The sequence below is a fragment of the Giraffa tippelskirchi genome, chromosome 3 (genome assembly GCF_054371585.1).
Source record: "Giraffa tippelskirchi isolate mGirTip1 chromosome 3, T2T-mGirTip1v1.2.pri, whole genome shotgun sequence".
In the NCBI taxonomy this organism is placed as follows: Eukaryota; Metazoa; Chordata; class Mammalia; order Artiodactyla; family Giraffidae; genus Giraffa; species Giraffa tippelskirchi.
This window is the reverse complement of record NC_137277.1, coordinates 49,400,149-49,427,012: the sequence shown is the minus strand read 5'-3', so window position 1 is coordinate 49,427,012 and position 26,864 is coordinate 49,400,149. Positions and strand designations below refer to the sequence as shown.

The 26,864-nt window shown below is 47.4% G+C and overlaps 1 protein-coding gene across 8 annotated transcripts in view; it reads right to left on the bottom strand.

Annotated features, from left to right (window-relative positions):
- The window catches only part of ACACA (acetyl-CoA carboxylase alpha), a 277,322-nt gene that overhangs the window by 8,739 nt on the left and 241,719 nt on the right, over positions 1–26,864 (bottom strand). For 5 of the 8 annotated variants that reach the window (XM_081584563.1, XM_081584561.1, XM_081584562.1 and 2 more), the window contains 5 exons: positions 25,887–26,022; positions 18,133–18,310; positions 15,661–15,773; positions 2,579–2,733; positions 1,587–1,757 (listed from right to left, as the gene is read on the bottom strand). In XM_081584563.1, the coding sequence (XP_081440689.1) occupies positions 1,587–1,757; positions 2,579–2,733; positions 15,661–15,773; positions 18,133–18,310; positions 25,887–26,022 (753 nt within the window). Of the gene's footprint in view, positions 1–1,586; positions 1,758–2,578; positions 2,734–12,644; positions 15,424–15,660; positions 15,774–18,132; positions 18,311–25,886; positions 26,023–26,864 lie in introns of those variants that run through there. The other 3 variants (XM_081584567.1, XM_081584566.1, XR_014080652.1) reach the window with 3 other exon arrangements.

Below are 26,864 nucleotides of genomic sequence, written 5' to 3'. Positions count from 1 at the left end.
GGCTGCTCCGAACTGCAGAACAACCTCTTATTTTACACTTGCGTGACTTTCAATGCCAACTTCCGCGTGAAGCTGCCAGTGGCCACTGACAAAATCGTCTCACTCAATTATGATGCCACGGATTGACCTGAACCTGAACCACAAGTCACAGAAGGCTGTGCTCCCTGGCTGCACATCTGAAATATTTATCCAAGGAAGCTTTTCAGTCATAAAGAAACGGGGGGCACTTAACACAGAGGTGAATCTTAGAATCACCCCGACCCACTGACTTTAAAACTGACAGCAGGCCTTGGAACTGCTTCCTGGGAACAGTTAGCAGAGACCTCAGGCGACACTTCCCGGGAGGAGGCCGGCGTGCCTGCCGTCCGGCCCTCCACGCGGCCCTTCAGCAATGCTCTAAGCCAGCAATCACGTGGCTACCAGGAAGAGAGAAGTGTATTTCCAGCACATAGTACCCATATGCTGATAAAATGTATACATGATGTTTATGATTCAATCCAGATACTCACTATGAATAAAGGTTGACTGCTTTTTCTTAGTAAGAATAAACAGAAATAAAAGTTCCGACTTTTCCTGCCCATCCTCCCATGGATGGTCTCGTGCAGCCCAGGGTTCCAGAGGCGGAAGCTGGGGCCTGGCTGTCCCGGCTGCAGCCCTGGGGAGAATTGCTGGGGACGCGGGTCCTGAACTCGGCCCAGGGGCAGGATTGCTGGGGACGCGGGTCCTGAACTCGGCCCCGGGGCAGGATCGCTGGGGATGCAGGCTCAGTGGGAGCTGGGCCCGGCCTGCCCCGTGCGGTCACCCCCGGGAGCTGCCGGATCCACTCAGCCCTGAGATCGGAAGACCTTCAGCGGGAGCCTTAGTGCCCGCGTCAGGGTGCCCTCCTGTCCAGCTCCTGCCCCCTCAGCACCACCCCTGAGGGGGTGGCACACTCACAGCAGGTCCCGCTGCCGGTGAGACACTCAGCGGCTTCCTGCAGAGCTCAGGACAGAGATCCAGCCCCTCCGATGCCCCCCCGGCTCCAGGCCATCCTGAAGGGCCTATGGGGCAAGGCCTGGACCGTGCTGTTCCTTCTGCCTGAAACATTCCTCCCTTCCCCCAGTCCGGCTTTTCCTCTGCTTCCTTCCTACTCTGTTTTCAGGTCTCTGCTGAGAGATCACTTCTAGAAATCTTCCCAGACTCTGCCCTCCCTTCCCACAGAGAAGTTCAGGCTCTGTGCTTCGGGAAGCCCTGGGTTTGCCACGGTTGATGTTGGCCACTCTTGTCCTTGACCTCTTGATAGCTCAGTCACCCTGCCTTGGTGGTGGGCTCAGCGAGGATGGGAGCAATGTCCGCCTCTCTCCCCGGCCGGTATATATTGATCGGAAGCATTCAGGAAGGTTTGCTGAATGACTGAATGAGCTGCAAGGAATGCCCGACCGCCCCTCTCACAAGCCGTCAGGACGTGTTACTGCGGGGAGGACACAGGCTGAGGCCCGTATCCCTCTTCCCCTCCCGAGGCCCAGAGACTCTCAGACGCCAAGTCGGGCAGCGCTGGGGTGGGAGGTGAGGAGCAGCGTGAAGGTTCCCCGGGGGCGCCCACCTACCTTCACCGTTCCTTCCACCTCCACAAACCAGCGCCTTAACATGGCCTGGATCTGGCCGTCGGTCAGCTCGGGGTTGGCGTTGTGGATTTTCTTCTTGACCAGGTCCTCCAGCAACAGACGCCTCAGCCGCCAGTAGAAGAAGGTGCGTGAAGTCTTCCAATCCAGGATGTCCTACCCCGGGACAACAGTAAGCTCAGTCACCCCAGCTCGGTGCCCAGGCCGGAGGCACTCCACGGGCACAAACCCTACTCTCCAGCGAGTGCCTCGGAGACCTGAGAGCCGGCCGTGAGCTCCCAGCCCCTGCAGACATCTCCCCAGTTCAGAGCCACAGACCCGCACACCCCCGACTGCAGCACCGTGTGGGGATGGGCCTGGCTACCAGCAGGCCCGCACGTGACGGAGATGTTCTGGAGGAAGTGGTGTCTCAAATTCCCAGATAGCCAGAGTGTGGGACTGGTTTTGAGCAGATAGCTCAACTTTGCATGCAGGAGACCTGGGTTCTATCCCTGGGTCGGGAAGATCCCCTGGAGGAGAACATGGCAACCCACTCCAGTATTCTTGCCTGGAGACTCCCAGGGACAGAGGAGCCCGGCGGGCTACAGACCATGGGGTCGCCAAGAGTCGGTCATGACTGAGCGACTAACACTTCACTTTAAATGAGGACTGGCTGCTGCTGGACTTGACCCTGGAGGAACCCGCAGCCTGAGGACCCCTGGGGCGGCTGTCCCCAGGGGACTGTGTGGGACTCAGTTTCCCGCCAGTAAAATGGAGCCCGCCTCCTGAGGAGTCCCCGGGAACCTAAATCATGAACTGTTTTAGGATGATAATGGGCATAGCAAAGGGAAGAGGTCTCCTCTCCAGAAGGGAACACGGTCTCCTCCACGCACGAGCCGACAGCTCCCTGCGTGGGAGCCCGTGTGCGTGCGCGCGCCAGGCAGGCGCGGCCGGTGGGGCGTCTCTGACACGTCGGCAGAGCGGGGCCGCGCACTCACGTTAATGACGCCCTTCTCCTGCATGCGGCCTGGGGTGTCGTGCAAGTCCGCAAACTGCACGGCCACCTGATGGTAGATGGGAAGGAGGAACTCCTCCCGCTCCTTCAGCTTGCTCTCCAGCTCCTTCCGCTCGGCCGCACTGAGCTCAGGCGTGCCTGCAAGGAGACAGCCCGTCAGGGGCGGGGCCGGGAGCCCCTCCTCGGAGCGGCCATGGTCTTGAGGGGCTCGGGGCCCGGCTCTCCGCTGTCTTCGCCGCCTCTGCTGATAACGACCCCGCACACATCTGACCTGCCGTGGGGCCCTTCCCTGTGGGGGTGACAGTCCTAAAAGCAGCCTCTGGGGGGCCCACGCCCAAGCAGATGACAACCACCTCCTGGAGGCCTCTCCCCATCTCACTGACTGACAGTAGGCCCCTGGTCCCCACGAAGGACACTGTCCGGTGCCCCGTGAGCAGCCCCAGAAGGGCCGCACTGCCCCGAGCGGGGCACCGGCTGGGAACACCCTCCACCTCCGCACACCGACCAGCAGCGCTTCCTTCCCGACGTCTGGTCACCTGCCCACCCCGATGAGGACCCGCTGTCTCCTCAAAGCTGGGAGCTGCCTGGCTTCACAGCACTCACATTTGGATACTCTTAACCTGAAATCAGTTAGAATCCACCCCAGTGAGAGCCTGAAGCACATCGCCTCCTCGTCTCCTGCCTGGGCTCTTATGGCCAGAGCCAACCCCTGACCACTGTGACAAAGACACTCTAGTTCTTGGGCTAAAAGAAAAGGAGAAAAGAGAAAGGCGGGGACTTCCATGGTGGTCCAGTGGCTGAGCCCCCATGCTCCCAATGCAGGGGGCCCAGGTTTGATCGCTGGTCAGGGAACTAGATCCCACATGCCGCAACTAAGACCCGGCACAGCCAAATAAATAAAAGACAAAGGCAGTCCACAAACCCCATCTGGATCACCCAACTTATAAGCACATGGCACCCTCACTCAATAGATGAGACCGTGGAATTCCTTATAACAAGCAGCCTTCCGCCCCCACTCAACAGTATTCCAGGAGAGGAGCTGCTCCATTGTACTTTTTTCCCTAACGACTCTCAGAATGAGACTTGCAATCAATATTGAAAACTTAGCTGCCTGCCTAGCAAGGAGGCGTAAGTCTAGCTGAAGGAGCAATAGGTGACAGCCCCTGGTGTCGGCAACAACTTGAAGTGCTTGGTCACCAAAGCTGACAAACAACTGCATGACCATAGGGGCCGGCACGCAGAGGAGAGAGGTCTATTTTAAGCATGTCTGTGTGGGCCTCACTTTTTATGCCACTATGAATCACATGCCGTAAACAGCCTTGGGCCGCTGAGCGAGCTCTAAGTATCATCCATAAACACATGTTAATAGAACAGGGGTGGAACTCTAGTACCTAGTTTCAGTTTTATGAGGTTTTTGGATACCCAAGTCCACTCTTTTTTTCTTCCCCTTTAAACCCATCGCTACTTTGAAACCGTGATGAGAAGTGGGGAGGGTGATCCTTCCTTGGGCTCTCACACTGACCGATCACACTGGGCCCCTGGTCCTTCAGCAGCCTTCTTTCCAAAGCAGGTACACGGCATGACAACAGCGGGCCCCCCCACTGTGAGACAAGATGGCAGCCCATTCATTCTAGTTGGACCAGTCCAGAGAATTCCTGGGAGGAGAGCCAACCAGCTTCTTCTGAGATGAGATGGTCACGGGTATAATAACCTTGACAGGGAAGCAAAGATCTTTTCTTCTCCAATAAAAGGAACCAAGAGACTCCTTGGAGAAATGGTTGATTCCAGGGCTGGGGCAGGAGAAATATTAAGATGAACCTGGAACGTACTGTCAGAAAATGTGGGAAAGCACTCAAAAACTGACTGGGCATGTAACAAGGACACAGGAGGGACTTCCCTGGAGGTCCAGTGGTTAAGATTCTGTGCCACCACTACAGGGGGCTCAAGTTTGATCCTTGGTCAAGGAACTAAGATGCCACATGCTGTGTGGCCAAAACAAAATAACTTCTTAAAAGAAAAAAAAGACACAAGAGCCAGTATGAAGGTATTCCAGCAGGCTAAATGTGGGACAATTTGAGCATCGGGCAGAATATTTATGGAATTAAATAAGAACCTGTAAGTCACCCTGACACACGTAATTAAACGGAAGAGAAGGGGAAAGAAAGCCCTCCCTCTCCCCAGACCAACAACTAATAGAGAAGGAATGGCAGAATTAGAAAATCACCATTTTACAGCCATCACAGTCATTGATTCTGCCAAGAATTATCAATAGATACTAAAACTAGTGGGTGAGCATTTGCCGAGGAACAGGATATTTACATAGTCTCAAAGTATCTCCTTACAAATTACTTACTAATTACAAAGGGGAAGATGGCAACTTTACAGTGGATTAACCTAGTGAACAAAACCTTAATCAAGTAATCAAAGCTGACCAGCACCGAGAGTGGGACAAGCTGACGTCATGTGCCTCCTGACAAAACGTCCTGAGAAGGACATGACATCACTTTTGCAATATTCCTGCCAAAAATGCATAATCTGAACCTAACCCCAGGGAAATGTAACACAGACCCAAGAAAGTGACCTGGACTTTCTAAACAATGTCAAGATCATGAAAGACAAAGAAACGGCAAAGAACTATCCCAGATTAGAGACACGTGCTCTGAGATTAGATCTCAGATCTGGAACAAACAAACAAACAAAAAGCTAGAAGGCGGTAAAGGACATTATTAGGCCAGCTGGTAGAATTTTAATATGAATCATGGATTATACAGTAGTACTGTATCAATGTTATAGCTTCTGATTTTAATAAATGTATTTTGCTTATGTAAGAGAAAGTCTGTGTTCTTAGAAACACACACTGAATATGTACGGACAAAGGAGCGTGATATCTACAAATGATCTCAGATGGTTCAAAGAAAACGTGTACGTGTGTGGGGAGAGTGAACGAGGGAGCACGTGTATGTGAAAATGGTAAAGCGAGTCAGGCAAGATGGCAACAGTAGGTGAATCTGAGAAAAGGACATCAGAAGTTCATTGTACCATTCTTGTAACTTTTCTATAAAATTTTATCAAATGGAAAAAATTAGAAAAGTGAGTGCCACTAAAAAAAAGTTTATCTTGGCCCCCGAGTGCGTATAGTTAACCAAAGCTAATATATACAGGGCACTAAGTGCTTTTCATCCATTAGCCTGTTTAATCCTTACGACCTTATGAGGTTGGCATTCCTATTATCCTCATTTTACAGGCGAGGAAACTGAGGCATTGCTTATTTATGTAACTTATCGAGGTCACAGAGATAGAACGGGGCCAAGCCAGGACCTGCGTGCAGCAGCTGGGCTCCTGAAGCTTTTGCACATTGTGTTGTGTGTGTTCCTGGCTTATGTGTACACGTGTTTTGGTAGTGGTATCCCTTAAAACTTTAGAAAAGGCTAAATCAGAGGATGGTAGATTCCTGCCTGATAAAGCTGAGGCGCCACCTCAGTCTCATTCTACAACCAGACCAAGAAAACGTGGCCAATAAGCCCCATTCTGTATGTGAGTGGCTAGGATATCGCCCCGTTACAGGCATACCTAGAGAATACTTTATGGCTAAAAAATGCCAAAACAAGTACAAAAACATCAAAACATAATATCAAAGGTCACTGATCACAGATCACCATGAGGAATATAATAATAATAATAATAATGAGAAAGTTTGAAAATGCAATAAAGTGAGGTATATCTGTAATTGCATTTGCTATGGTGAAATCAAATAATGCTCTCAAGCAGGAGTGCACACTGCAGGGAAATTGTTGGTGAAAGGAAGAGTCAATCGATGCAGCAGACTTGACTTTGGTCTTATTTAAGAAACTGGCACAGCTGCCCCAACCTTCATCAGCCACTGCTCTGATCAGTCAGCAGTCATCAACATTAAGACAAGGCCCTCCACCAGCAAAAAGATTGATTCGCTGAAGGTGTTCAGATAATGGTGAACACTTTTTAGCACAGAAGTATGTTTAAATTAGGGTATGTACATAGTTTTTAAGATAGTATAATGCTATTGCACACTTAACAGGCAACAGTATAGTACAAGCATAACTCTGCTATGAATTGGGAAACCAAAGAAGTCATGGGACTCACTTTATTGCACTATTCACTTTATCGTGGTGGTCTGGAACTGTGGCTCAGCGGTAAAGAATCTGCCTGCCAATGCAGGGGACACAGGTTCGATCCCTGGGTCGGGACATCCCCTGGAGAAGGAAATGGCAACCCACTCCAGTACTCTTGCCTGCCAAATCCCACAGACAGAGGAGCCTGGTGGGCTACAGTCCATGGCTCTGAAAAGAGTAGGACACGACTTAGTGACTAAGCAACAACTGGAACTGAACTCACAATATCCCCGAGGCACTACGAGACCAGCAGGGAAGATCACAGCCCTGCTGGGGGCCCAGGGATGGCAGGACCGTGCATGTGACTGAACAGGGACCTCCAGACCCTCATAGCATTCCCCCTTGGGGTCAACAACATCCATACAGATATGTGCCCCGTGTGTAACACACACCATTCATTGAGCATTTCCCGTGTGCCAGGAGCTGCACTCCACGATTTCAGGCTCACACCGCTCATAAGTCACCATAGCTCAGACCCGGGTCTGGTCAGCAGCTAACACCGTGGCTGCCAGCAGACCACCTCAGCGTTACTGAACACCTTCCAAGTTGGCTCAGGTACACCATCTCTAATCCTTATAGTAACCCAACTTTACAGACAGGGTCTGAGTACACCAAGGCTCTGAAATGTGACAGTGACTTGCCCAACGGCACCCAGCTCTTAGGTAGAGAAGTCAGATTTACACTTGGCTCCGGCTGTCTTGGAAGCCTGTACGTTAAATAGTATTGAAAGTGGCTAAGCAGTGGCCACAGGAGGGCAATTGGCTGGAGAGTCTGGTCCAGTGTTAGGTGGAGTTAAGAGCACAGCTCAGCACTGGGTGCAAAGTGGGAGGACTTCTGGGCTTAGGAACAGGGCATTCTGGGAACAAGGCCTTGGAGGGATAACCGGCCCCTTTACCAGCTGGAGGGACAAGAAGGCTAGTTCCTGGACTAACAAAATTCTCATCCACCCAGCCAAGCTATTCTAGAGCTCTGAAAGAATAATGAAATAAACCCCTCCAACAGCCTGGCCCTCCGGAGACTAGGAGGATCCCAGAGCATCCCCCCAAAGCCTGCAGGGTTTGATTCCTTTGGCGATGCCTACAGTTCAAGACCTACCTCCCCAAAAGCAGCAAAGCAAGGCAAACACATTAGTAGAGAAGGTATGCATTTTTAAATGCCTGTGAGAAAGATGAGTGTACTTAGGGAGAGGAAGAATAAAAGGTTTTCTCAATTTTATTTTCTACAAATAAAAGGCTGCTCTTCTGCTGGTTACACACCCTTGTGCAGCACACGAGGGCCCCTCTCCTTGTACAGCAAAGCAGCCAGTCCCGGTAATGATTTAGGGGAGATTAACAAATATGTCAATGTCTATTTTCTGCTTAATTTAAAAGCGGCGTCTATAAAGATTTTTGACTTCTGAACCCTGTTCTCCTGGAAGAAAGGAGGTAAGAATGAGGAGGGGGATAAAGAGTGATTATCCTATCATTGATCGTTTGTCAGGAGCATTTCTTATTCACTGGACTATTGTAAAAAGCTAAGCTCTCGATCAATCCTGTAAGCTCCCTGTACAATTAAATATCGTGGAATGGTTTTCTTTCTTTTCTAGCCAGATTGCAGGGCCTCAGGGTTTTTAGGGAAGCAAGCCGGCATGTGTGTGTGTGTTTAAGAATATGCCTCAGAGAGGAAAGTCATTCTTTCTAGAATCCTACTTTAGGACAAGGCTGAAATGGGAAGAGAGAGGTAGGTCACTCCCATGTCATTCCTTCCCCCAAAATACAGTCCCCACAAAAACCTAAAAATCCAGCCTTACAATGAAAAATGTTTAAAGAGGGACTTCCCTGGCGGTCCAGTGGATAAGACTCCGCACTCTCAATGCTTGGGGCCTGGGTTCAGTCCCTGGTCGGGGAACTAGAGCCCGCATGCTGCAGCTAAAGATTCCATGTCTTGCCACAAAAATCAAAGATTTCGTGGGCCCTAGCTAAGATCTGGCGAGCCAAATAAATAAATGAATAAGTATTTTAAAAAAATTTTTAAAGAGTTAAATGCAAGAAGAGGGATGATTAGTGTGATCTAATGAAAGCTAACATTATTGAGATATTCCCATACACTCATGTGTAAGTACTGTTCATCTCCTTTCATCTTCACGAGAAAAGATCGCTGTGACTTTTTAGATGGGAAAACTGAAGCACACAAAAAAGTGAAGTCCAAGGCAACAAAGGCAGGAAATGGTGGGGCTGGATTTGCACTTAGGCAGCCTGGCTTCAGAGTCCATACTTCTGAAACGAAACAAGTTAAACTGACTTGCAAGTGTCCACAGGACGGCAGCCTGTCAGGTGTCCCCGCTGGGGCCAGGACAGAAGGAAAAGCCACCTCTCTCCTCCACGGGGTCAAAGCTGAAGAGAAGTTTCTGAGAAGAACACTGATTTCAGCGGCAGAGGTGTTTCTATCCAGCCTTGACCCTGGGGGAGGCAGGAGGTGGCCGACCTTACCCTAGGCATGAGCAGACCATCCTATGGAGCAGGATTTGTGGGAGGGGGAGGGGAAGACCTTCAAAGCTCAGAACAGAAGTCAGAGTGCTAGGCTGAAACTTCTCAGCTCAGCCAAAGTCACTGGGTGACTTTGCAGAAATCTGTTTCCTTTTCTGAGCTGTCTCTCATTTATGGAACAAACATCTTAATCGGGCAAATAGGAAAAAATGTTTAAAGAATGTGATATTGAAGTGTGTGTTCTTTTAATTCTTAACTTTTTTTTTTTAGCTCTATCAAGAAGCCTATGTAAATTTAAACCCAATTTTAACTTTTATGGGCCCTTCTTCCTCCTCTGAAGAAGGCAATTTGCTTTGATTGGTTAAATACTTATGAGGCTAGAGAAAAAGGACTAGATCACCCTCCCCACTAAGCTCCTGAATATCTCAGCTCTGAGAACACACACCCACTCCTCAACCTGGAGAATGAAAAATCAGCACAAAAAAAGACTAGAATCTTATTAAGATTCAGAAGCACAAACATAAGTAGCTGTTTAAAAAGATCTATGTAACCCCATTTTCTACATTGAAAGAAATTTCTCTACAAAGATAGAAAGATAGGATGCAAAAAAAAACAAAACAAAAAACCCACCAACCCTGTAAAACTATTTCTGTATCCATAACAGGTGTGCCTTTCTTTACACAAAAGCATTCTTGAAAAACTGCGTAAATCAGATCCCAGATCCCAGATCCCGTTTTAAATGCCTTAAGGGAGCTATTTAGAAGGAACCCTGCAGTGACTCCTTTGGTAAAGCAAATAATCCTTTTGTAATGGGAATAATTTCTCCCAATGTATCTTTTTTTTTTTTTTAAATCCCATTTTCATATATCTGCTTTTCTTCAAAGGGAGCTATACCTATCTAAATACAACTGTATTTGCATATTGATTTTAACAGCAACCCTCTCAAGGGACATTTAACCCTAAGGTTCCTTGTTAGTGCTCTACTAAGGTGCTGGTCCTCTACTGTTCATATTGTTAAGAATCATTATAGTCAACCCAGAGATTTCCAAGTGGGAATAAAAAATATATATTAAATACATTACTTCCCCTGCAGCCTTGTCCCCTGTGCCGCCCTGCACACATCCCACACAAAAGGGTCAGGAAACAGCGCAGATTCTCTGAGTTCTAGTGGCAGGAAGCCTGGCAGTCTGTTTTCCTTCTCCAAGTTGCTCTCCCTAAGGTGGAAGGACAGGGATCTGAGTCACCAAGATCCAGAGGGGAAGAGGGTCCCTCTGACAAGTTCTGACAACAACCTGGGCAGGCAGAAGCTTAGGTTCAGTCTAACAAAGGGCCTGTCGGGTCCCTCCAGCCTGATGGACTCGTGACTCACTCCTTCCTGGGAAGAGGCAAGCCCAGATGCTTCAACAAACAAAATCAGATTAACAGATCACACCAAAAGGACCTCTTCTTCCTGGAAGAAGCTGTCACTATTGCACTAAACTACATGAGGAGACAGCTTCTGAATCAGTGCGGTGAGGTGGGTTTTAAGCTGGGCCTCCTTAAGAGGGGGTTTCCCTGGTGGCTCAGAGGGTAAAGAAATCTGCCTGAAATGCAGGAGACCTGGGTTTGATTCCTGGGTCAGGAAGATCCTCTGGAGAAGAGAATGGCAACCCACTCCAGTATTCTTGCCTAGAGAATTCCATGGACAGAGGAGCCTGGTGGGCTACAACAGTCCATGGGGTTGTAAACAGTCAGACATGACTGAAGGACTAACAATTTTCACCTTCACTTCCTTAAGAGGGGAGGCACAATCCCACTCTTACCTTCATGATTTAACCTTCAGCATTCTTCCTATCACGGAGACCAGAGCTTGGGGGCCTCGATGCCCCCAAGGTGACACTTTGCATACAACAGAGAAAGGGCCAGAGGCCACTCCCCAGGCTGACTGGTAGAGCTTCTTTCTTTCCGGTGCTCAGCTTTCCAGGCAGGGACACTGCTTCCTGCCTCAACAAGCCACCCAGGCTCCTTTGCACTTACAGCATCTCAAGGAGAACAGAGAGATGGAAAAGCACATGGAGCACAGTAACTCCATCACCTCTGCCAGAAAAAGCAGTTCAACTGAGTCCCCTTAACTCAAGGAAGTGTCCGTTTCCTGTCATCCTGCTGGCTAAAGGGAAAGCTTAGGAGGGAGGCAGTCCTGAGGATCTTCAGACATGTGGATCCTCACCCGCACCCACGATATTTCCTCTGCACCCAGGGTGCCTCAGGCTGGAAGGCGTAGGGGTGAAGAGTAGATGTGTGTGCAGATCTGGGCAGGGGCCAGCTAGCCAGGGCTGTCTGCCTGCATCAGACCACCACTCCCAAGGCACGCTCCATCCTCGTGGGCACAGCCAGCACGCAGCCTGGCAGGCTGCCTGGCTTTCCGGGAACAGGGCCACGGCCAAGATGTGTGTCTGGAGAAGAAAGGATCTCCACCAAGTGGCCCCTTGGCCCAGGTGTTCTTTGTACTGAGGACAGGCTGCAGGGAGCGTACAGTGGCTTTGCACTTGGACCGGATGGCTCCTCCTCCACCTAAATTGATTTGTCACTTCCCTCTGAACACAGGAGGAGGGCGAGGATCCGGGAGGACCGTGCATCACGGCATCAAGAGGCCAGGCTGTGAAGGCCGTCCCGCTCCGCGGCCACTCTGCCTGTCCCAGAGGTAGAAGGATGTCAGAGCGACACAGGGAGGCCTTGTCGGGCTGCGCTCTGCTTCCAGGGACGGAATTTCATTTCCTCAAGGCAACCAGAATGGGAGGACATGTTCCCCTCTGCGCTGACTCTGCCAAGCCCTGGTTCCAAGAACTCAGGGTCAGAACCAGTCCGGCAAAGCAAGATTCCGGTATCTGGGCCGACATCGCATTTTTTGCTGGGGCAATTGTCCCCTTTTCCTTCATCAGGGGCCAATCTACATACTAATTTCAAACTCTCTGTTGTAACCAGAGAACTGTACCACTGCTACCCAAACTAACTGGATAAAATGACAAAAGGTCATTTTCTTAAAAATAAAAATCCTGAAAGAGATGAAGTTACTGTTCAATCGCTAAGTCGTGTCTGACTCTTTGCAACCCATGGACTGCAGCATGCCAGGCTTCCCCGAAGTTAGCTATTCAAAATTAAATTATTTACTCATTAAGTATTATTAATGAGTAAATACTATTTACGATTTTGACCACAGTCTCCGTGTACTGGACAGTATGCTCCCCCGGGCAGAGGCCGATTGGGAAGAGACGGGGAACACAGGACAACATCTACTCCCACAGGCTTCCTCCTGCAGTAGGTTCCTCTCAGGGGAGCTGGCTTCAGATCGCAAAAGAAAGGAAAGCACTCTTGTTTAACTTTGATCAGGCTCAGTATTCAAGGAAAATAGGAGGAAATCCTGAGAAGAGAGGCACACAGAGAACCAGAAATTCCCTTCTGGGCACCAGCGTGTATTTATTTGGTATCTTGGATGACTTATTTAACGCTTCCTTCTGCCTCAATCTCCCAACCTGGAAAATTAAGTCATTTTCACCCACTTTGTAAAAGAAAAAAAAAAAGGCATTTTGGCAGTCTGCTTCTAGGCACAAAGAAAGGAGTCAGAAGCCGATGTGAACCCCAAAGGAGCTGGCTTTGCGACACTCCTCCCGTTGCATTGCCACTGATCTGTCCTGTCACAAACACGCCTGCATGTCCATGGTCTCCCCATCTGACCGACAACACCTGAGAGAGGAGACTGCTGCTGCTGCTGCTGCTTTCACACTTCCTTCCCTCTGCCACTCGCTCCCAAAGTGGGCCTAAGCCACACAGAGTGCTCGATTCCGAACGTGGCACCTGCTGCTGCTTCTGACGACTAGGATGGAGAGGAAAGGATGCCAGTCCCTGTGTTTGGAAGGTGCTTTGCAGATTCAGAGCAAATGCACATTCATCCGATCCCAACGCTGACCAGGAAGGGGGAGTGGCCCCCACTCTCCGGATGAAGGGACGGATGCTCGGAGAGGTTCAACAACCTTCCTGCAGGCAACACACCCAGGACTTGTACACACTTATCTCATTCCACACGCACATGCAGGAGACACAGGGGATGTGGGTTAGATCCTGGGTGGGGAAGATGCCCTGGAGAAGGAAATGGCAACTCACTCCAGTATTCTTGCCTGGAGAATTTCATGGACAGAAGAGCCTAGTGGGCTATAGTCCATGGGGTCGCAGAGAGTCAGATAGGACTGAGCAACTAACACTTTCACTTTATTTCATCTTTCCTCCAGCTCCACTGCTCATGTCCCAGGCTGCCCCAAGCCAGAGCCTGCTTCATATTTAGCCCACTGAGGAGTCTTTCTCTTGTGCCATTTTGGTCAAGGTTAAATAAATCTGGTTTTCTTCAACATGGATCGGAAATTGATAATGAGATGATTTGTAACAAATGATTAAACGGCCATTACTTGGGAAGCTCCTCCTTTTCCCCTTCCCACATTCCAAAAGTTGAAAGGTGCTGGGTGAAGGTGGGAGTGATGTCACTTGCCTCCCAGAGAAAGAAGCTTCAGCTCCACACCCGTCACCCTCCAGCCACTCCGCAAACAGATGTCAGAGAGGATCCCTCTGCCTACCATCCAGTTACTCTGAAGGGATGATAACAGCCATTGGGGGGTTAAAAAGAGGCAGTGAACCCCCAGTTAATGAGGAGGAATTCAGCAGGCAGTGTAAGATAAATGGAGCTCTCTCTGCTTCTGCTGGAGTCAGCATGAACTGCGGCCCTGCGGCTTGTTTGTGGCAAATGGAGTGCGCGAAATATCAAAGGGCAGTGATCCAGAAGAAGACCGACTTTGACAAATTTTAAATTGGCCAGAAAGAAAACCAGCAAAAAAAAGAAATAGAAAAAAAAAAAAAGGAAAAAAGAAAAAAACAAGAGAGAGAGAAAATTATGCAATTCTTGGTGTCCTGCAACTGTGGCATTGCTGCCTTTGTACGGAATGAGGGGTAAAAACTGCAGCAACGATCGCCGGATGCTGGGAGCAATTATGAGCCATCTGAGTGAGATGCTTATCGGTAGCTGAAGCTTTTAGAGCTCTCTCTGTGTACAGTTGTGAAGAACTTCACTTGAGCTGTAGTTACTTTAATTAAAGTGTATGGGGTTGGTCAGAAGTAATTATCCTGTTTGGAGGAGAAAGAGGGGAAAAAAAAAAACACCTCAACAATTCTGGGTGGCAATAGATTTTAGAAACAACTTGGCCAATGTCTTGTTGTCTGTGCATATCCTATAAAAGGATCAGGCTGTGCTGGGTGAGAGTTATTGGCAGTTGCTTCCTAGTGGCAAACAATGGGACATGAACAGGGTTTATGGTAGCCCGAGTGGCAGCAAAGACTCTGGAAAGCCCCATGGACAGGGAAGCCTGGAGGGCTACGTGCGTGGGGTTGTGCAGAGTCAGATGTGACTGAGCACCAACGCTCGTGCATGGCTCAGGGCTCCAGATGCCAGGGTGTGCAGGCTCCAGAGTGAGGGTGGGCACACACCCAGAAGCTTCTGTGTCTCTAGATGGTGAGGATGTAAAGGGTTCACCAATGGTACTTTACTAATTAAACTTTTGTTAGGAACACAGAGAGCTAGCATCTCTTGTTTTATGTCTTCCATTCACTGGGTTTCACTACCTTTTAAAGACAATCTCTCTGTTCCTTTAGAAAAGAACAAAATCAAACCAAACCAACAAACAAAAGAGCCTCAAGTCATTATCTTTTACCAATGCAGCAAAGGTCTCAGTGGGAGACCTGGGCAGAAAATCAGTGTTTTAAGAGACTCGGAAACTCATTCAGACTTGACTCAATACAGGGCTCCCACGGTTTAGTCCAATGTTCAAATCGCAAGAGCCTTCCAAAAGCCCCGCCAACAAGTGAGCAACACGGTAAAGGCTGGACGCATGGAGCACAGACGCTCCCGGGGCACTGCTGCCTGGCCTCTGCTGTACATGCACAGGCCACACTCTCTGCGTCCATTTCTCCAGCTCAGGATGGCTCTAGCATGCCGCTTGGGAAGGGCTGTGGCTTTCCCATCCCATGACACTGACTCTTACATCCCTCAGGAATGAGGTGGGCTCGTCCAAGGAGACACGCAGCAACAGGATACTTAGGCTGACCATGCTTTCTGGTCAGCCTGCCCCCAACAGCAGTGTCCTGCTAATCCTTCTGGACAAGGACATCCACAAGCCTAGAAAGATGGGCTGCTTGAACTGTAAGGAAATATCAGAAGGAAAACCGGGTGACTTTTGCCTTTTTAGGGCCCACTTCCCCTCCTATTATACACACTGTTTCATTCTACCAGGGTTCTTACCATAGAGAGGACAGTAAATAAAGATTATCATGAATTTGATCAAATGCTTCAGTACCTCTTCCTCTGGCCTATGAATGCACTCATTACAAATCAGCTGAACGGCTCATTGACTTGCCAGGAGGACAAGCAGACATACCCAATCGCTCAGCCAAGTGGATGTAGACTGGGTCCACCCGACGCATGGTTTTCACCAGATCCTTTCTGCGGAATTTGATTTCTACTGTCCCTTCTGGCTCCAGAACGGATCCCCTGGATCAGAGAGAAAAGAAAGGAGACAAAACAGAAATAGAGGCACTTGAACGAAAAGAGACAACAGAAAGAGGCCGGTTACAATCTGTGGACCAGGAAATAGCTTCGTTATGGTTCTGCCCACCCACAGTTCACAGAGGTAACCCCGGGGAGAGGAGCAGGCACCAGAGAAGAGTCTAAGTGGGCTGTGAGAGGCCTGGCAAAAAGCAAATAAAATAAGTCTCATTATGACATCAGTCTACTTCCATCTCAAAGGGAGAAGAATACAGGTTCCACCATCTACAGCTGATAAGGGTAAAAGAAGTCACATTTTTCCAGGAAAAAAAAAAAAAGTTGATGTAGGCACAGTGACAGTTGAACAATCTCCATCATGCATGCTGTGCAAAGAGGGGAGTGGGTGCCGACCAGTCCCATACACGCACGGCAGCCTGCTGTTTGTACTCAGGCACACGGGGCCAGGCCAAGCAGGAGAGGAAACGGTCAGCCTGCTGCCATGGAAATGACAAAGTGAAGGGCTTCAGGGTCACTTCTAGTACATACTGATGATGTTCTATTACCAGGAAGTTCACCATAAACACCTTTCTTTTAAGAAAACCTTCTACACATTTAAAAAATTATATACATACGTATATTATTTTATACACATATATTATTTTTTATATATATAATTGCTTAAATGTAGAAGGTTTTATTTAAAAAAATACATAAATATATGTACATAGTGACTCCCTAGGTGGCACCAATGGCAAAGAATCTGCCAATTCAGCAATGCAAGAGACGTGGGTTCGATCCCTGGCTGGGGAACATTCCCTGGAGTAGGAAGTGACAACCCACGCCAGTATTCTTGCCTGGAAAATTCCATGGACAGAGGAGCCTGGCAGGCTATAGTCCATGGGGTTGCAAAGAGTCCGACGCAACTGAGTGACTAACACAGTCACTGGTGGATATGTGTATGTGTATGTATGTGTTTGTGTGTGAGTGTGTGTATATATATATATATACAGCTAATGCTTACTCAGTGCATGGCACTATTGTTAAGTGCTTACATACAAATCTTCATGACGATCTCATGCCCAGTCTACGTCCACTCTGAGGTAGGGTATTATTATCCCCATTTCACAGAGGAGGAATCTAAAGTAGGGGATGTTAAGAGACTTGTCCAAGGATAACCAGTGGTAGAGCTGGACCTGAAACCAGACAGTCTTGTTCCAAATTCTGCAGAGGAATCGTCTCCAATCTGATATCAGATCAGAGGCTAAGCTGGGACTTAAAGGTCAGTCCTTAAGTACAGAACATGAGCATAGTGATTTGACAATAAAACCACTGGATTCTCTTAGGCAGCTTTTGAAGTAAGAGGCTGAAATTTTGGGGAAAAGGGAGACATAGGTGCTCTAACAAAATGATTGGATATAGGGACTGGCGTGGAAAATGTCAAGGAAATATGATGTAAGATTTATGAAAGGGCTGAAAACAGATTATGAAAGGAAGTTGGATTTGGTCCATTTTGCTTCAGGCGCCAATGCCTAACGGAAGCTTGGGATTTTTACTTGCAGTTCTCTGCGTGATGAGAACACTGTGCTCTCCAAGCCTCGAGGGAGGCACTGCCATTGGGGAGAAGCTTTGGTTGGAACCACAGAACATGATGCCGCGAAGCACCTTGATGGCCATCCAGCTCATCCCACAGACAAGGAGAAGCAGCTCAGGGAGAGTGAGGACCGCTCCAAGTTCCCCTCTAGCCTGCGGCAGGGTCTGGGGAAGACTCCAGGACTCCAGACTAACAACTCAGTCCTTCTGTTCCACCTCGCTTTAAGCCACCTCTGCCACACACCTAAGAAAGAGATAGTGAGGGACTTCCCTGGTGGTCCAGTGGTTGAGATTTTGCCTGCCAATGCAGGGAGCGTGGGTTCGATTCCTAGTCGGGGAGCTAGGATTCCACATGCCTCGTGGCCAAAAAACCAAAACATGAAACAGAAGCAATGTTGTCACAAATTCAAAGGAGACTTTAAAAATGGCCCATATTAAGAAAAAAAAATCTTAAAAAAAAAGAAAAGAGATACTGAATAGGTCTATCTAAACAACCAACAGGAGAGAGTCTCTCAATTTTGTGGGTGCCCGGATAGAGAATTTCATGATAAAAGAATCTAGGGTGGGGGATTACACTGGGAAAGTCTGACTCCAGCCTGGTTCCCTTCTCGTGCTGGCAGATGCTATCTGGAAAGCCTAGTTTTGTGACCTTGGAGCCCTCTGGGGACAGTCTGAGTCAGATAAAGGGCCCTTGGTTAGACAGGCTCTCCTGGAGGAAGCCCAACAGCTAGAGGCTCCCCACGGGCAGCGAGAGGAAGCGAGGAAGGAGCATTACCTGCTCTCTCGGTCCGCGTACATCTCCATGTGCCGCGGGTTGATGGTGGGGTCAATCACCACCCAGGAGCCACCTCGGAGCTCGGCCTGTGGAGGGATGTAGACCATCACAGGCTGCGAGCACTCCCGTAAGCCATCCACGATGTAAGCTCCAAACTTCAGCACTTGGTCGTACATATCTGGGGAGAAAGAGACAAATCAGAGGCCATGAAGCGGTGCTTCCAAACACTGTTTCCATCACAGTACACAGAGAAATAAGGATGCTGGTGGCCAGAGGTGACAGGTCTGGGGGTACAGCCACCCCAGGTCCTGGAGACTAAAGCGGCTGGTGTCCCCTGCTGCTGCTGCTGCTAAGTCGCTTCAGTCGTGTCCGACTCTGTGCAACCCCATAGATGGCAGCCCACCACCCAGCTGTGTCCTATTTAAGACCCCAGGCAATCTTCAAAACCATGCCAGCTGTGCACTGTCTGGGTTTCGCTGGTGGTCTAGTGGTTAAGAAGCTGCCTGCCAATGCAAGGGACACAGGTTCGATCCCTGGTCCAGGAAGATCCCACATGCCGCAGGGCAACTCTACCCGTGTGCCACAACTGTTAAGCCCGTTAAGCACTTAGAGCCTGTGCTCCACAACGAGAAGTCACTGCAATGAGAAGCCCATGCACCACACCGAAGAGGAGCCCCTGCTTGCCGCAACTAGAGAAAGCCCGCGCAGTAACAGAGACCCAGCACAGCCAAAACTAAAATAAACAAATCTTAAAAAAAAAAAGTGCACTATCTTTCATGAGATACAGGGTGCAGGCCCTGTGGACTACATCTCCATTTTACATCTTCCCTGAATTTCTGTACTCAGGTTTCACCACATTAATTCACACTCGCTCTACCAGTGTTGAGTATTTTTCATGTCAGTATGTGATCTCTCTCACTACATTAAGTTTTCTGAAGAACTATTCAAGCTCTTTTCAATTCTTCTCATGATACTTAGCATATGATAAGCCCTCCAAATGCACAGCTAATGAAACTGGATCCTTCAAATATTTTATCTTCAAAAAACTGCATCTTTCATCTTTACATCCCCAGGGTCCTGGCCGGTGCCTGGAACATAGTGCTCAGTAAGTGTCTGCTGAATAAATGAATGAGTACATGCATGCTTTGCAAAAAACACAGCGAGAAAGAAAAAATTAATTCTTTATCAGCTGCATTTTTATCAGGGTATCAATGAGAGAAAAAATTTTAAATGCGTGTGTATTTATTGGAAATATCACAGAACCACAGGAAAAGAGGAACCACCTCTTTATTCTGCAAAAGAGCATGCTCTGTAACACCCCTCCCTGCCTATCCCCCCAGCCAAGGCCAGGAGCAGCATGAAGAAAAGGGACCCCTGGTGTGAAAATAGAGTCAGTCCTTGGAAAGCGGGATCAGTTATTTATTTCCCAATAATTTATGGCTTTTCCCCATTTCCTAGCTCACTGAAGTCTAAACACTGCTAAAGTTTTAGGTTTATGATTCCAGATGTTTAATGAGTATTTCAGAGGAACCACAATGGATCCTTTGAAACACCAAATAGCAGGTTCAACTGAGTTCAAACTTTCCTATCAAAGAGAGGATCTCAATTTGGGATAAATCAGTCTAGAAAGCCAAAGCAAAGGAGGATTTTTTCAGAAACTTAAGAGCAGACCAAAGAGAAATTGCTTTCACTGTAGTTACTGGCAAATTAAACTGCTACCTTCTCCAAAGTAAAAACGGCCCTCTCTCTATATGAATCATCAGTGAGCACAGTTCTCTCCAAGGGAACTGTGGAGGGAAGTATGCCTCTCTCCATTGCTCCAACCTGGCTGGCTGGTCTGTGAAAGAATCCCCCAAATTCAGAAGTTGCCCCAGGAAAAACTCCCAACTCTATGTGGAATATGAATGGTCATAAACTCTGTATATATGATCAGAACAAAGACATTTATTCCTTTGGGAGGAAAGCAAAGATCCAAAAAATTTACTGCTAATTACACAACTGCTGTATGAAGAGCAGGGAATAAAGGACTTTAAGCGCTTTACGCTAATTCTGTGGTTATGAAAATAATTGCCCAGTTCAAATTATTTTAACTAAATTAATTCTTTAGTGGATATTTCAACCAGAGCTACATAATAAAATAATTGTGTAATTAGCAGTACATTTTTCAGTGCTGCCAAGAGTACAGTCTCAGAAACTGAGTAACAGAAAGGAGTGGCCCTCAGTGGTATCATGTGCGGAGAAGAACTGGGAAGCGGAGATGGAATGCCAAAGTGGAACAACAGGAAATGGCACAGAGCAGTCGTTCCATGTGAAAAACAAAAAAATAAGTTAAGAGGTAAATGTCTGCGTTTCCAGCCTCTTCGCTCACTGTTGGGTTTGGGTTCTTTAAGTCTTCACTGAACTTGGTACAATATCGCTTCTGTTGTTTACGGTCTGGTTTTTGGACTGTGAGGCATATGGGATCTTAGTTCCCTGAACAGGGATCGAATCTGCATCCTTTTGTGTGGGAAAGCGAACTATTGACCACTGGCCCAACAGAGAAGTTGGCTCTGTTGAAGACATGTCTACATCAAAATCTAGCTCTGTACTATGATGAACAGACCCAGCTCCCGAAAAAGGAGAGGACTTTATTCAAAATCTACTTCCCGTGTATAATTTAAAAAACCTTGATTTTGCGTATAAGCAAATTGTTTGGGATAAAGCTGAGCCTGTATAGATTTTATTTTTGTGAAATGGACTTTGGTCCCTCCTTTTATCTTCACAGCTAGTTTACCATATACTAGGGAGCATGACTGCATATACACACACATATGAATCAATCATCAGAAAGCTCTTCTTCTTCTTATACCCAAGTGACAGGTGAGTAAACTGAGGCTTAAGTAAGTAAAAGGCAGAGTTGAGACTTTGAATCCAGATCTTTCTGGCTCTTAAAAGTCCATATTCTACTACTATATTCTTTTTTTTTCTTTTTAATGATTTTTTAAGAAGATTTTTTTGATGCGGACTATTTTTTAAGTCTTTAATGAATGTGTTACAATATTGCTTCTGTTTTATGTTTTGTTTTTTTGGCCCCAAGGCATGTGGGATCTTAGTGGCCCAACCAGGGATGGAACCCACAACCCCTGCTTTGGAAGATGAAGTCTTAACCACTGGACCACCAGGGAAGTCCCTTTACTACTACATTCTTAGCCCACCACTGTTAATTTGAGAAAAGAGTGTGAGACCAAAATAATCTGCTTTCCTGCATCTGATGCAATAGCTGAGTCAAATGAAAGCCAGAAGAGAGACATGAATAAATGAGTATTTCTGAATTTTGCCTGGACTTTTGGTTATGTTCAGAGATATCAGAGCTTGTACTAGCAGCTCTGTGCAGGGCTTGGATCTGACTGCCAAACAATTATCTTCAGGCCTCCAAGACTGTGAGCAGAAAAGAAGCATCAAGCTTCACTGACCTTGACAAGTTCGGGACGGAAAACAATGCCCCCATCTAACCTGGACCATCAACATCCCCCCTCACTCCTCCACCCCCGCCAATCCAAACCATCAAAACACTCAGAAAGCAACAAAGGCTGTTAGAATATAATAAACACACGAGCAAACTCTACACACAACATACTTGTACTGGGTCCCAGCTGCCCCAAAACAGACATTTCTGCAAGGCAGGTTGAAGCGCTTAGCAACAATCTGACTGACATTTGTTTGAAATCCCTTCATATTTCAGAGACAGAGCAAAAGCACAGCCAGGAGCAGCAGGGGAAGGGGGATCCCCAAGGGTTTCAGCTAGACATTAGTCTGGGGAACTGTAAAGCGATGCATATGCTGACTGTCAATTCTCGGGGCTGAGAAATGCAACGGGAATGGAAAATACTGATAGGTTCATCCTCAGAGAGGCGGGAGCCTGAAGATTTCTAAGTGTTCTGAGCAAAACTTATCTGCATCAAGGGTGATCACACAGCCTTTCCAGGGTGTTCTTGGCACCCAGGCACCAACCCTGTCTGGGGCCTTCATTGTTACTCAACACAGATACTCCGGCGGCCACATGTACCAAACAAGGGAGCAGAGTGGTAGGGTGTTTTCGCAGCGCCCCACTCTCTCAAAACCTGAGACAGATCTCATTGGCTTGGGGCGAGATTATCTTAGGAGGTAAACATCAGGCGTACACGGGCCACAGACACATCAAGTCTCTTATGAGTTCATTATGGCTGGCTGATGTGGTATTTCAACATCCAAATAATCAGAGACTTTAAAATAGACTTTCATTCCAGTTAAAGTTTTCAATAAATGTGTTTTTTTATTGTTATTTATAACCTGTCCTGGGAAAAAATAATAAGTATAACATGAAAAGCCGACTGAGAGTGACCCTGTAGCACCAGCAGTGAGGCAGCTTAATATCACTGGGATTTGCATCCTATCAAGCTATTCATGCTGAGGCTGGGACCCTGGTGCTAATTTCTAGTAAATTTCACGCTTGATGTCTCCCTGTTGTGGGTCATTGCCGGTTCGTCTAAATAAACTGCTTCCAAATGGCTCTTCCATCTAAATATTCAGCCAGTTTTTATAATTTAATTTTGCATTATGCTGAATAGCCTTCCGGCCAGATAGAGCTCATTGGGAAAAAAAGCACCAATACCATCTTGACATGCTTTTATTTATTTATTTATATTTTTACTGCTCGAATTAGACCTCCTAGGCCGACTAGTAAAGAGTTTTTTTTTTTCATCCCTCCACTAATGTCAATTTTCAGCATAGCAAGAGCTGTCTCTAATCTTTTCCTACTCATTACACACAATTTTGGAGTCATTTTACCCACAGTGCAGTCGGCTCCTGGCTGTGTGTTTGTGTGCACTCAGGGATGGCATAATTGTTTATTTTCCCTCCCTGCATAATCCCCAGCCAGTATTGAAACCCAAACTGCAAACATCTCCCCAAGGGATATGGAATGACTCTCAGCTTTGGTCCCTTTACATGAGATAATATGTAGGAAACATCCTGACTTGTATGTAAATATGAGGTGGGGAGGCTGTTCCTCCCCTCCCACTTCCACACTGTTCTCTATCTTCCCCAAAGCTTATTTGTCTTAAGCAATGTGTAAATGAATGCAGCAGCACCACAAATTCAGAAAACACAGCTGATCTGGTTCCATATCAGGCTAATAATTCATTTTTGATTAGGGATGGGGGTGGGGATGGGGAGTTACTATTTAATGGGTATAGACTTTTATGTCAGGGATGATGAAAAAGTTTGGGGTATAGAGGAGTGACGGTTACACAATATTGCCAATGTATTTAATGCCAACAAATTATACATTTACAAATGGTTAATATGACAAACATTATATGTATATTTTACAATTAAAAAACCGTAACTCATTTTCTGAGTTCTTGCAGTTTCTTGTCACAATCATCCCAAAGCAGAGGGGAGGTAGGTGGACAATTATACTTTCTCAGGAACCCAGATATTCTATTCTTGGGATAGTATAGTAGGTCTTGTTCTGGCTCGTGGCTCTAAACTGCACTGCAGGAAGTAAAATGGAACTGTGTTCTTAGCTAAACGATCTTGGGAAATTTACTTAGCCTAAGTCTCAATTTATGTAAATTGTGGATAATAATATAACTCACCCCTTAGAGGGGCTTGTTGTGACGATTATGTAAGATAATGCATGTAAAATGGTGAGTGTGGTTTCTGGTGAAAAGAGCTCAATGAATCTTAATTGCTGTTGCTCTTATGGTTACAGGGTGAACAGCCAATCTGGGCCAGAGCCAAATGTGCAGCAGAATTAAGCTTCCCCTACAAGCAGCACATCGCAAACTTCTGCGTCCTAAATTTGTTGGGACAAAGTAGCCAGGCTGACTTACTCCTAAGTAATGTCAGGATGAGTGAATTTTTCATGGTTTCCTAGAAAAGAGGTAGCTAAGGAGGAAGAGCATTGCATTCTCTTCCAAGTTTTAAAGTTTCGGTTTTTTTTGCTCAGTTGTGTCCAACTCTTTGCGACTCCCATGGACTGAAGCCTGCCAGGGTCCTTTGTCCATGGGATTTTCCAGGCAAGAATACTGGAATGGGTTGCCATTTCCCAATCCAGGGGATCTTCCCAACCCAGGGATCAAACCTGCATCTCCTGTGTCACCTGGGAAGCCCCTTTTAACGTAAACCTTACAGCCAAGGGATCTGGGATCAAGGGAAATCAGATGAATCTCAAACATACATACAGGAAAGGGATTTCAGAGACTTCCTTGGCAGTCTAATGGCTAAGACTTCCAAAAGCAGGGGGCATGGACTTGATCCCTGGTCAGGGGACTGAGATCCCACATGCCATGCGGCATGGCCACAGAAATAAAAACTAACAAAACAATAAATGAAAGGAATTTCAGCTACCCACCCCCCATATAGCATCATTCTCCTTTGAACACTATGATATTTTGTTTATACATCATGGGTTTAACTTTCTGCACAAGACATTTTTCTTGACTCCAGGCAATGTCTTTCCTGACTTATTTTTGTTTTCTCTGAAGTAGCATAGCTCCCTGCACGTAGGAACTCAATAAAAATGTGTAGGATTGACTTGTTTAACCTAGACTCTCAGTATCTCATGGTAGTTCCACTGATTTATTATCTTGGTCAAAAAATAATTCACCTCGAATAGGAACGTATACAAACACTTAATTTGCATGTATAGTCCAAGTCTCCCCAAAGAAAGTGCAAAATGGGGTAGTTCACCAGTAAATGTGGACAAAGGGGACCTTTTCAACTAAAATAAAACAAAAAAACCCCACAAAAATCGCCCTGGCCGTCTACATTTGGGTAGGGAGGCTGGCCATCCGTGCAGGGGTTTTCCTGGCTGAGGAAGGGAAAGTTGTTGGCAGAAGGCTCTCACTCTCCTCCACACACAGCTGATGACCTGTAAGAGGATAACTTCTCCGCACTCTTCCTCCCTCAAAGGCAACAGATGCTCCCGCCCCAAGCTACTCTGGGTGCTTAATTGAGTTCGTCCTCTCACATAGTCTCTGCCTTCCCTGGATCACTCTATTCATGTCACAGGATCGACTCCTCCCTCCCTCTCCTCCCCTAATCCACTCTCGAGCTCGCCCTGAGTCAGTTCTCTCTGGCTTCCACACGGCCGTGAACCTCTGGCCACTGGAGACAAAGCTTTGAGACGTTGGGAGGGAGAGTGCGTTTGCCAGAACCGTCTGCGGTGGCTCCGCACACGGAGGAGTCTCGGTAACGGCAGTTGGGGCACGGAGCAGGGCCTTCCTAATCACGGTCTAATACGCTGGAGTCACAGGCCCGGGGCTGCTGTCAGATCATCATAAAACATACCACAGATTGCCACCGAGAACACCCTCTGGTATCGAATTTGTTCATTTTTTCCTTGTGAAGGCTAATTTCAGTATCTGTCTTAGTCGGGGTAGAGCATTAAAGAGTAACACCAACAAAGAGAACGGCCACAAAAGAGGCATAGGGACTTAGCACGACTCAGGACCATCATAAAGTCCATCGCTCACCAAACCTCCAACGGCGGTCCACCTAGATAACCCTAATAGATGGTTCTGAAATTTTGTATGGAGTAGTAAAAAATGAATTTTCCTGTTGAAGTTACAACTTGGAAAGTATCTCAGAGGGCGCATAACCCCCCAAAGCCTAGGGTGATGTGCTGTCGGGACACCCAGAGGCTCTGTGTGATATGAACCCTCCCCACCCTCTGCTGCAGGGTTCAGGGGCACTGGTCCCACCCTCCAGCCCAGGGCCGGATCAGTCACCTTTCATCCCACCGGAGAAGCCTCTCCAGTTGGCAAAGACCATCAGAGGCAGCCCTTCACGGTTGAAGTCCTTGATGGCCTGATACGTCTTAAACGCGGAGTCTGGGAACCAAACCTGGCCAGCCTGCTGGATAATCTATTGGGAAAAGCCAAAAAGAAAGACACAGATAATGACACAGCTTGAAGGGGGAATCTCTCCAAGAGGGCGAGGTTTTACTGTTAAAAACTAAAAAAAAAAAAAAAAAAAAAATCAAACCAAAGTTATTGTTCATCAAGATCAACATCCTTGAAATAAAAAAGAAGAAAGGATCCTGGCTCTTGGACTTTGTTAAATATGCCTCTTTTTCCACCACCCGCCCCTCCTTAGATCCAAGGGGGGAACCTTACTGCTTCCAAGGGAAGTACGTGACTTGAGGCATTCTCGTTCAATGCTTCCCAGGGCCACTTGAAGTGACTTGACTACACAACTCCATCAAGCCCCGTGGTCAGTCTCCACGTGCTGTCACCTCTGTGCCTGGTACAGCTTCCCTGTCCTGTGCTTAGTCAGCGGCACCCAAGGGGACCCCCATTGTATAACCTCCTCTTGTCCCTCCCCCAACCCCTAGTCAGGCTGTGAAAACCTAATCCATCCTTTTAGAAAGGATGGACTGCAGCATTCACATCTGGTGTGGAGGGCAGGCGTCCTTATCAATTCCAGAAGCATCTTTGGGGGGTGTGCTTGGAGAACCTGGGACCAGTGAGCCCACAGCATCATCTCAGCTGTCTTCCTGCAAGACCACGTTCTCCACAAAAGGAGACTGTTTTTTCTAGCATCCATAAGACCACTGTAAAGACCTAAGAATTTAGCTTGCGGTGCATTCCGAATCATCTTAAAAGTAAGCACGTGATAGTCTAGACTCATTCAAGGCTGCTGACTGTCTGGCCTCTAAAATTGGTGGTTTGCAATGCTCCCAGTACATCCACAGCTCTGCAGCGGGG